The 12,093-nt window shown below is 43.1% G+C and overlaps 1 protein-coding gene across 1 annotated transcript in view; it reads right to left on the bottom strand.

Moving 5' to 3' along the window:
• Positions 1-11,456, bottom strand: part of LOC141315348 (carboxypeptidase A1-like) — a 12,056-nt gene extending 600 nt beyond the window's left edge. Inside the window, exons 1-5 of the mRNA XM_073832683.1 lie at positions 11,363-11,456; positions 11,081-11,159; positions 9,723-9,857; positions 9,385-9,483; positions 6-62 (exon numbers count right to left, since the gene is read on the bottom strand). Coding sequence (XP_073688784.1) covers positions 6-62; positions 9,385-9,483; positions 9,723-9,857; positions 11,081-11,159; positions 11,363-11,427 — 435 coding nt within the window. The 5' untranslated portion in view covers positions 11,428-11,456. The remainder of the gene's footprint in view (positions 1-5; positions 63-9,384; positions 9,484-9,722; positions 9,858-11,080; positions 11,160-11,362) is intronic.
• Positions 11,457-12,093: the final 637 nt, after the last annotated feature.

A 12,093-nucleotide genomic window follows, 5' to 3' on the forward strand; every position in this document is an offset into this window, starting at 1 on the left:
ATCACCTCTTTGCTGACCAGATCAGGGTTCTCTGCCACAAGCATGTCCATGAAACCGTTAATCTGAGAAAAACATGGTGAAGATCAAATGATTGAGCATGGTTTGTAGATTCTGTAGGTTTATCCACTTTTTTCTTCTCATTTGTAAATTTCATGGGTCTGACGAGAGGGGGTTCAGCGAAAAATCAGCAGTTGTCAGCAGGAAGTGGCTGCCACTGGCAGCCGACAGTACCTGCCACTAAAACCGGACATCAGCTGTCGCTCGGAGAGGAAGAAAACAACAACAACAACTAATATATATATATATATATATATATATATATATATATATATATATATATATATATATATATATATATAGTAAAAACGTATATGAACTTATAACAAATATATACCAATTTTTATATAATATATATATATATATATATATATATGTAATATGTGTGTGTAAAAAATTTTATAGAGAGACCAATATATATATATATATATATATATATATATATATTCAAAAATTCTGTAAACTGATTAAAGACAGAATAACAAAAGTGCACGGGCTTATTACCTTTATTTTGTAATAATTTAAGCTGTGTTATGAAGGTTCAGTTTTACATTTGTAGTATTTCAAGAAACAACATTGTTGCGGTAGTTTAATAAAGCCTTTAAATTCATAACGGGCTTTGTATGATGTCAGATTATTTGATCATGTTAATTTTTAATAGTAAATGAAAATTTTTAAGTTAATTGTAGCCCACTAACATACTAAGATTAACTATAGTAGACAGTTACATTGTCGTTCGCTAGCATAAAAGTTAAAATCAAACATACAAGGCAACAATTATTCATTACTTCGATCATTAATTTCAAAATGTAACACTCCAACAAACACTGCCATTCGTGTCTGTTGTAGTTGCATAGGATTGGTTGCTGCCAAGTTGGTCGATGCTGATTGGCTGTCACCAAGTGGCAGGTCCCTCCTACCCTCCGAATGCCAGTAACTGGCTTCCGGCTGTCAATGGCAGGTACTTCCTTCCTTTTTTTTTTTTGAAATCCACTCTTATATGTTCACCGTCGCTCTGGATACGTCACACCATGAATTGTTGTGATTGGTTGTGGCGTTATCCAATTACGTGCAGTGAGAGTTTCAAATGCATGCTTGGTGCTGTCCCTCGAGTTAGGTCCTTTTCATTGCTCGATCCCAGACCCTTAATCTTAATAGATTAGGGTCTGGATTTTTCCAGGCTATAAAAATAGTGTAGTTGGGTAATTTAAAAAATAAACTTGTTTGTGAGATAGGACAAGTCTTTAACAAATAGTTGTTAAATTATAAATATTTTTAAATACCAGATATTATTACAATCGCTTGGTTGAATTCCGGTCTGTTATTTCTTGATAACAGACAACCATGAAGTATACGGCACACGGTTGCCATGAAAAACAGAGTGTTGCTATGGACGCAGTTCTGTTCACTCCGGCAATATAATCGTTTTTAAATCAATAAACTCCTTTTAAATCATATCGATTTTTTGTCTGTCAAGTGTGTTTAAACAGTGCAGGGTCAATTTGACGTAATGGATGTAATTGTTTTTAAATGAATGATAAGAGCGGAGCTTTCACTGAGGTAATGACGCAATAACGTGCACTTGCTAGCCTGTTCCATTTATGTGTTCTCCGAAATGTTTAAGAGGAGCCTCGCCTAGCCTCTGAAGGAAGTGACTTGGAAGGACCAGTCCTGCCAAGGACGTATCCTTGGCTGTATCCGAAATCGCCCCCTATACCCTATTCACTATTCCCTACATTAGTCCACTCATACAGTCCACTTGAAGGAGTGAATGAAAATGAGTGAGTGAATTCGGACATTAAGTGCACCGGAAGGATTGCCGCTTTTGCATAGTATTGCTATACTGTTTAACATTCATTTAAAACGGATAGTTCGAGTAGTAAGATTAAAGGATTTATCTTGAACTATGTCAAGGAGTTTACGTATAAACCTTGGTTAAACAATTTAATAATCAATTTACAACGAATTTGTACCTGTGTTGTACGCTGTATTACGCAGTGGAGGAGCGCGTTGTAAAATGAATGGATGGATGATTCAGCTGCGGGCGCCATCGTCTGGAGAGACGCGGGAATTCAGTCAGCGCACGACTCTCACAGTGCATTATGGGTTATCTCTAGCTGTTGAGCGTACATCGGTTGTACACTCGTTTTCGCGGTGCATTGTGGGATTGAATGAGTGCACTCGGGAACGTTCACTATGGTTTCGAACACCACTTAAAATGGCTGTCCCCTCAAATAGTGCCCTATTTGAGGGTATAGGGGCGATTTCGGATACAGCCCTTGACATTGAGAAACACCTTATGCTTCCTGCTGCCAGCTGCCATTTTTTTTCTAAACCCCTTCTGGGTCTGACTTCCGGTCTCATCTGTATCCAGCTGTTTTTAACTGTAGGCTACAAAACAGCTTGTTTTGCTGCTTAATATTGAAAATTGGTATGACTTACCATGTTATTAGGGGTTCGAGTTTGTAGCGCTGAAACCCTATTGTAATTGTGTCACGGTGCATGGATCGGCTGCATTCTCAGGTCTCGTGATTTGGTGTCTTTCATGTGGTTTGTCATGCTCATTGGATTCAGCTGCTAATCAGTCCCCACACCAGGTGTCACGCATTACCATCAGCTACTTATACTCACCTCATTCTCTCCTTCCCTGTCTGATAGTTGATCTGGATGTTGGACTGTCGTGTTGGTTTGTCTTGGTCTTGTTCATGTTGGATTGTCTATTTCGCCGTTGATCGTCACTGGATTTGTATTTATCACGGGAGATTCACGCCACGTCATCACCAAGCCATCAAGCCACTGCGCCACCCAGCCGAGAGATAACATCATCACCCATGGAGTTCATCATTGTCTTCACGGAGTTTGTGTTCACCATATTTGTCGTTAATAAATATATGTGTTCACACTGCTTTTGCTTCCTATCTCATTCATTATCATCACAGAACTATCAGACCTCTCATGGAAGCAGCAGGCTCCACCCCACTCACGGCCGAGGAGGCTTTACGTTCCTGCATCTCTCGGCTGGAGACCCAGGAGAAGAGCTCGGCGGATAGAGGAACAGCGGTCTGAGCTCTTGTGGCGCAGGTATCTGAGCTCACCCAGCGGATACAGAACTGGCAACTACCCACTGCGCCAATCCCACCACCCATGCCGCCCGCCCATTATGAACCATCCGGGGCTGCCCAGTCACCCGAACCCCACCTTCCCCCACCAGAGCTTTACAGCGGTGAGCCGAACTTCTGCCGGGCTTTCCTCACTAGATGTTCCATGCACTTTTCGTTGCAACCTTGCACGTTAACTAGTGAGGAAAGCAAGGTGGCGTTCGCGCTCACCCTGTTAACGGGGAGGGCGGCACTGTGGGGCACGGCGGTATGGGAGAACCAAGATCCGTGTTGTGCCTCGTTCTCGGCGCTCTCCGCCGAGATGAAGCGGGTGTTTGACCGCACGGCCACTGGGAGGGAGGCCGCGCGGCGCTTGACGGATCTCAAACAGGGGGAGAGATCCGTCTCAGACTTTTCTATCGAATTTCGCACCCTGTCGGCGGAGTGCCGATGGAACGAGGAGGCGCAGTGGGACATGTTCCTGCATGGGCTGGCTAACCGCGTCCAACGTGAGATCTACGCCCTGGATCTACCCGCAGACGGGTAGACGCTCGACTCTCCCGAGCCGAGCGGCGGTGTTTACCCGCTCGGCTTCCCCCTGGGGAGGGACCTCCAGCTCGAGCCAGTGGCAACGACGCGGTCGGCCCGTTCCAGGATCACGAGCCCATGCAGGTGGGTCGAGCTCGGTTGACTCGGGAGGAGAGGGAGAGGCGGAGGTCTCACGGCCTTTGCCTGTACTGCGGGGCGGCGGGGCATTTCGCCTTAAGCTGCCCGGGTAAAAGGGCCAGCCCGGCAGTAAGGAAGGGGGTACTGTCGGGTGGGATCTCCGCTATCAAGTCCTCGTTCAGATCTACCTCCACGCTCCTCCCGGTCAGGCTTAGATGGCATCGTCTGGACCTGCACTGCACTGCACTTTTGGATTCAGGGGCTGAGGGTAATTTTATGGATTCTTCATTTGCGCATCATAATCATGTTCCTCTCCTCCCCCTCACCAGTTCTATTGCAGTCCACGCACTCAATGGTCAGACGCTTCCCACCATCACCACCATCACGGAACCCATCACTCTCACGGTATCTGGTAACCACCGTGAGAGCATCTCCTTTTACATCCTGGACTCACCCCACGCACCCGTCGTCTTAGGACATCCCTGGCTCATCAAACACAACCCCCGGATTGATTGGCAGCTGAAATCGGTGTCTGAGTGGAGCATTAAATGTCATGAGTCTTGTCTTGTGTCTGCCTCTCCGTCTGTATCTGAGTCTGTGTTGCAGGAGAAGACGGCGGATCTGTGTAACGTGCCCGCGGAGTACCTCGACCTGAAGGAAGTGTTCAGTAAGTCTCGGGCTGCTTCTCTCCCTCCTCATCGTCCCTATGACTGTGCTATAGAATTACTGCCAGGTACGTCTCCGCCTAAGGGCAAGTTATACTCACTTTCTATTCCTGAGAGAGAGGCTATGGGGAAATACATTTCTGATTCTCTAGCAGCCGGGTTCATTCGACCCTCCTCTTCTCCAGCGGGGGCGGGGTTCTTTTTTGTGGGGAAGAAAGATGGATCTCTGCGACCTTGTATTGATTACCGAGGGCTGAATAATATCACGGTAAAGAATACTTATCCTTTGCCGTTGATATCTTCAGCCTTCGAGAGGTTGCAGGGAGCATCGATCTTCACTAAATTGGACTTAAGAAACGCTTATCATTTGGTTCGCATCAGGAGGGGAGATGAATGGAAGACCGCCTTTAATACCCCCAGGGGGCACTTTGAGTACTTGGTCATGCCCTTCGGCTTGTCCAACTCCCCAGGTGTCTTTCAGGCACTCGTTAATGATGTGTTGAGAGATATGGTCGATCAGTTCATATTTGTCTACCTGGACGACATATTGATTTTTTCTTCTTCTCTCCAGGAACATGTTCAACACGTCAGACGAGTGCTTCAGAGGCTGCTAGAGAATGGGCTTTTTGTCAAGGCGGAGAAATGCGACTTTCATGCACAGTCTGTTCCTTTTCTAGGGTACATCGTGTCGGCTGAGGGTATGCGCATGGATCCCGAGAAAATCAAGGCTGTGGTAGATTGGCCAAGTCCAGATTCCCGTAAGGCCCTACAAAGGTTTCTGGGGTTCGCCAATTTTTACCGGCGTTTTATTCGCAATTACAGCCAACTAGCCGCACCTCTGACTGCCTTGAACTCTCCCAGAACGGCGTTCAGGTGGTCAGACGCAGCGGAAGCTGCGTTTGCCAACCTCAAACGCCGCTTTGTTTCGGCCCCCATTCTTGTTACCCCTGATCCGTCACGTCAGTTCGTGGTAGAGGTCGACGCGTCAGAGGTGGGGGTAGGTGCGGTGCTTTCACAGCGCTCACCCTCGGACGACAAGATGCATCCCTGCGCGTTTTTCTCTCATCGTTTGTCGCCAGCAGAGTCAAATTACGATATTGGTAACAGAGCTGTTGGCAGTCAAGCTAGCATTGGAGGAATGGCGTCATTGGTTGGAGGGATCGGGGGTACCCTTTATGGTTTGGACCGATCATAAGAACCTAGAATACATCAGAACTGCCAAAAGACTAAACTCTAGGCAGGCTAGGTGGGCACTTTTTTTCGGACGTTTTGATTTTACTCTTTCGTACCGCCCGGGTTCCAAAAATGTCAAACCCGATTCTTTATCTCGAATTTTTGACCACTCCGATCGCCCGTCCACTCCCGAGAGTATTTTTTCCTGAGACACTTATTGTTTCTACTCTCAGTTGGGAGGTCGAATCGAAGGTTAAGACAGCCTTACATGGGGTAACGCCTCCGACCGGTTGCCCACCTAACCGTTTGTTTGTGCCAGAAAGTCTTCTGTCCGAAGTTATCCAATGGGGCCATTGTTCCAATGTAGCATGTCATCCAGGGGTAAGTCGCACCTTACATTTGGTCAAGCAAAGATTTTGGTGGCCACTCATGGCTCGTGATGTTCGCAATTTTGTTCAGTTTGTGCCACTGGTAAGACTTCTAACAGACCTCCAGATGGGCTCCTACAACCGCTGCCAATCCCTTCGAGACCCTGGTCCCACATTGCGCTAGATTTTGTTACCGCCCTCCCACCCTCTCAGGGTAACACGGTAGTTTTGACCGTGGTGGACCGGTTCTCGAAGGCGGTTCATTTCATCCCCTTGCCCAAATTACCTTCAGCCAAGGAGACAGCGGTAGCAGTCATTGATCACGTCTTTCGGTTACATGGCCTCCCGACAGATGTGGTCTCTGACAGAGGACCCCAGTTTGTGTCCAAATTTTGGCGAGAGTTTTGTAAACTTCTGGGGGCCACTGTTAGTCTCTCTTCGGGGTTCCATCCTCAAAGCAATGGGCAAACTGAGAGAGCCAACCAAGATTTGGAGAGAACACTACGATGTATGGTCGCTCGAAATCCTTCCTCCTGGTGTCAGCAGCTGTCGATGGTGGAGTACGCACACAATGCCTTACCAGTGTCTGCCACGGGCCTTTCGCCCTTTTGAATGTAGTGTAGGGTACCAGCCACCAATTTTTCCCAGTCTGGAATCCGAAGTCGCGGTCTCCTCCGCTCACGCCTTCGTCCAGAGGTGCCGTCGCACATGGTCCAGAGCCCGTGAGACTCTGGTCCAGGTGGGAGCGCGCACCAAGGCCAAAGCCGATCGCCACCGGTCGAGGCCTCCCGTATACGTCGTCGGTTCCAAAGTGTGGCTTTCTACCAAGAACATTCCTCTCCGATCCGTTTCGAATAAACTTGCTCCCAAATTTATTGGCCCGTTTTCTGTCACCAAAATCATTAGTCCGGTGGCAGTCCGCCTCAACCTCCCTCCAGCGTACAGGAGGATTCATCCCGTGTTCCATGTATCTAAAATTAAACCCGTATTTTTTGCTCGCATAAATCCGCCTGCCTCGGTTCCCCCACCGCCGCGGCTCGTAGACGGGGAACCAACCTATTCGGTCAACCGTATTCTGGACTCTAGGCGGAGGGGACGCGGATTCCAGTACTTGGTGGACTGGGAAGGTTACGGTCCGGAGGAGAGAAGTTGGGTACCTGCTAGAGACATACTGGATCACTCACTTATTGATGAATTCAATCAACAGGTACAGGAGGCTGGGAACGTCAGGGGACGTTCCTAGGAGAGGGGGTACTGTCACGGTGCATGGATCGGCTGCATTCTCAGGTCTCGTGATTTGGTGTCTTTCATGTGGTTTGTCATGCTCATTGGATTCAGCTGCTAATCAGTCCCCACACCAGGTGTCACGCATTACCATCAGCTACTTATACTCACCTCATTCTCTCCTTCCCTGTCTGATAGTTGATCTGGATGTTGGACTGTCGTGTTGGTTTGTCTTGGTCTTGTTCATGTTGGATTGTCTATTTCGCCGTTGATCGTCACTGGATTTGTATTTATCACGGGAGATTCACGCCACGTCATCACCAAGCCATCAAGCCACTGCGCCACCCAGCCGAGAGATAACATCATCACCCACGGAGTTCATCATTGTCTTCACGGAGTTTGTGTTCACCATATTTGTCGTTAATAAATATATGTGTTCACACTGCTTTTGCTTCCTATCTCATTCATTATCATCACAAATTGTTAGAATGGTCACGGATCAGTGATCTCCGCATAAAACAGATTGTGCAGACCAAACCCGTAAAGACTTGAAACTTGGAGGGATGGTAGTACTCACACCGCCTGAAACGTCACCAAATGCTCGCCCCAATCGGCCTGATGGGGGCGCTACAGCGATCAAAAGTATGAAATTGCTCAAAACTCCTCAACCGTAAGTTGCAGGCTCAAGTGTCTTATGTCATTGGGTATCCTTGACCCACGCCGAACAAAATGCACACAGATTAGCTTGGCAAAATATATGGGTATTTAACATTTTTTGAAAAACTATTTTTAGGTTTTTCGCCCAATCAGAACCAACCAGTGCAGAACTATTCTCTGGGCAGTGAATATCAATAATCATCCCCAAAAAACTCCGTTTCGCAAAGTAATGCCAAAACGTTAGAAAGGGGCAGGGCCACTTTAAGTAAAATGCCTATAACTCCTGATTCTGAACAGAATGAAATGTCTCAGCCAAACTCAGAACACATGTGTATGAGCTCAATCTGAGGCCACAGGAAAAAAATCACAGAGTTTGGCCACTTGGTGGTGCTGTAAGAGAGAAAAAACATAAAAACTGCCTTTGTCCTAACAACATGAAAATCGTTGTGCACTGTCTTGGTGCGAAGTGCTCCAAAGTGTCTACAAGGACAATTATGTATTTTAAAAACCGTGGCTGCCATTGGCCAACAAATTTTGAGCACCTGTTAAACAAGGTTAAAGTCCCCTTGAAATCAAAATGAAAGTTTTTTGGCTTTTAGTATGAATATATTATCCTTAAGATTATCTATAAGCTAGTGTGCTTCAAAACAACGACAAAATTCGCGTATACAAGATATGGGCATCCAAAACTTACAGACTCGTCACTTCCGCCAATATGAATCAACGATTTTGATGATATCCCCGTGCACTTCAGTTTCTCATCAAACATTCTGTCCAATCAAATGCTCTCTAGAGTCCGTATTGCCCCGCCCCCTACACAGAGACGCAATACACGGAGCAGATCATATGCGCTCATGTGTGCAATCGGCATGTATGTATTAAGCTACACAGCCTCAGCATGATTATGAGTTTCATATTGAATCTGCATTTTTCAAGGGCATAAACGATTGTAAGGAGCGTGGTTTTTTGCACATATGTGCAATATAAACAATATAGGACCTCCGCTGTCAAATCAAATCAAATCATTTGTTAACTGATTGAAAAAAAAAAAAGATGATGTAAAAAAAAAAAAACTTTTTCTAACTACTTCTAGGTTTTTTGCAAAATTGGGAAAAAAGGCCAATACTTATCAAAAAAGGTGAAAATTTACCCTTTGGGAAGCTAGAACAGGGTCGTATAAAAAAGGGGCCTGCTGAGCATATACGACCAATGTATATTTATATATCATATTAAAGCTTCCTATTGATATATGGTTTGTTAGGATAGGACAATATTTGGCCGAGATACAACTATGAAAATCTGGAATCTGCGGGTGCAAAATGAACCAGAAGTCTCGCCCACATTACTACTGCGTTGAAAAAATGTGGATACACAACAGCCTGAACTGAAGTCAGATACATATTTGATACAAACAATTTTAAAGCACAATAAAACAGTTTATTTGAAAAGGTTGATGTTAAAAGTTTCAGCACTCACAGAGTCCAGGTCATGGTAGGTGGTGTAGACAAAGTCATCGGTACTTCTTGGAAAGTTGCGATATTTCACCATCTGGCGTTGCTCCACATCCAACAAAGCCTTATGGTACAGAAAGCCATCAGATAAGTATTTTCAACATTGCAGTTTGTAATTGTTCTGTCTGTTAAGTGTTAGTTTAGGCTAACAAAACGACTTTTGCAAATCATTTAAACTTTAGGTTGATGCCATTCATGTTCTGTGTAGAAACAGTGTTATATGGAATTAAATATGACCAAAAGTTTAATTATCATTCATGTTTCGTTTTTCTTTTTTCAAACACAGCTTTGATACAGTCCCACCTGGACGTTCTCAATCATGACACGATATGGGATCTGATGGTATGCCAGGTGCGCCCTGACAGCCTGGAGGCTTTGAAATGGGACATGCACATCCACGGGCAGGGACGCACGAGAGGGAGGCATCCAGAAGTCCAGCTGAACACAGAGGAAAATGTAAGGTATTACTTTGTAAATACCATAAAGTGAAGTCAAAAGTCAGAATCTGCAAAATGTTAATTATTTTACCAAAATAAGAGGGATCATACAAAACACATGTTATTTTTTTATTTAGTACTGACCTGAATAAGATATATCTCATAAAAGACATTTACATATAGTCTATAAGAGAAAATAATAGTGGAATTTATAAAAATGACCCTGTTCAAAAGTTTACATACACTTGATTCTTAATACCGTTGTTACCAGAATGATGCACAGCTGTGTTTTGTTTTTGTTGTTCATGAGTCCTGTGTTTGTCCTGAACAGTTAAACTGCCTGCTGATCTTTAGAAAAACATTTCATTTCCCACAAAGTCTTTGGTTTTTCAGCATTTTCATGTATTTGAACACTATCCAACAATGACTGCATGATTTTGAGATCCACCTTTTCACACTGAAGACAACTGAGGGACTCATATGCAACTATTACAGAAGGTACAAACACTCACTGATGCTCCAGAAGGAAAAACTTTTTGAATTTGAAGATCAGTGTAAATTAAACTTATTTTTGTCTTTTTGGAAACATATAAAAATCTTCTGTAGCTTCCAAAGGGCAGTACTAAATGAAAAAATATGATATTTAGGCAAAATAAGAAAAATTCTTCATTCTGTTCATAAGTTTTCACCCCCTGACTCTTAATGCATTGTTTTTTCCTTCTGAAGCATTATTAAGCATTTGAACTTTCTATAATATTTGCATATGAGTCACTCAGGAAAATATGGATCTTAAAACCATACAGCCATTGCTGGATAATGCTGAAAAAAAAAAAAAAAAAAACTAAGAATTTGTGGGACCTGAAGGATTTTTCTGAAGAACAACAGGCAGTTTAACTGTTCAGGACAAACAAGGGACTCATGAACTATCACTAAACAAAAAAAAAAAAAAAAAAAGCAGCTGTGGACCATTCAGGTAGCAACACAGTATTAAGAATCAAGCGTATGTAAACAGGGACATTTTTATAAATTCAATTGTTATTTTCTGTTGTGGATTATATGTAAACATCTTTTATATTAAATATTTTATTCAGGTCAGTACTGAATAAAAAAATATTATGCTTTTTGTATAATCCCTCTTATTTTGCAGATTCTGCAAGGCATATGTAAAATTTTGACTTCAAATGTATATAATACAATACAGTGTTGTAATATATGGGCTTTTACCCCGAGCATCTCTTCAGGGAGTTCCTTCAGGAGAGCGATCTGCTCAGCATCTTTTGCAGTGATCCGAAAAACCTGGTCACTGCAGAGACATTAATACTTAGTAGTGATACTGTTCTCAATATTCAGTGGACCTATTTTGCATGATTTAGATATATCAGAATAGGCAGATTAGGAAATCTGTTTCTACATATTATATCATAGAACATATCAACTACTCCACTGTGTGTTTATATGTTATATAAAGATATAAGAGAAATAGAGACACAAGATTTGCAAACTCACCCCTCAAAAGTCAATTTGCCAAACACCGCCACAAAAAGAGCGGATAGAACCAGTAACCCCTTCATCTTGCTGCTTGAAGTAGAGTTTCCCACAGTAAGTGACCACCTTTATATACAGTACTCACATAGTGATTGTGACTGTCACTGGAGTCATGGGTCAGACAAACCTGCTGCTTTGGTTCTCACAAGCTTATAAAACACTGATGATGGAATTTTAAGGATGAGAACACTGCACCTGTTCTCTCGCCTGTTCCTTAATATAGCAACTCAGGGTTTTTTTCAGAAGAAAATAAGTTGATGTATCAACAGTATTTTAAGTCCTCATATCATAATTCCTTGTCAAATGAATAACTAAACTGGAATTTTAGTCCACAGTCACTACAGTGCATGTTTTTTATCTGGTCTTTTATCCACACCTTCTTATTTGTTTTTTGTGTGATGATGATTTCATATTGTAAAAAGTGACATAATCTTGATCATTATGGAAGCATTGGTCAGTATAAGGCTAAAATCAGTAATGTTTTACAAAATTTAATTCACTTAGGATTTTTTAGCTGAAATAGAGTTACATTATAGCTGGGTTTTAGTACATTATTTTCTTTTTTTATTGTAAATATATTTGTAAATGAATAAATGCATATATTTTGTATAATATATAAACTGAATTATAAAGAGCAACGATCTAGATCACATTTTTAAATTAATTTTTTTATCCATTTTCTTTCTTTTCTT

This window comes from Garra rufa, unplaced genomic scaffold (assembly GCF_049309525.1).
Source record: "Garra rufa unplaced genomic scaffold, GarRuf1.0 hap1_unplaced_020, whole genome shotgun sequence".
Lineage (NCBI taxonomy): Eukaryota > Metazoa > Chordata > Actinopteri > Cypriniformes > Cyprinidae > Garra > Garra rufa.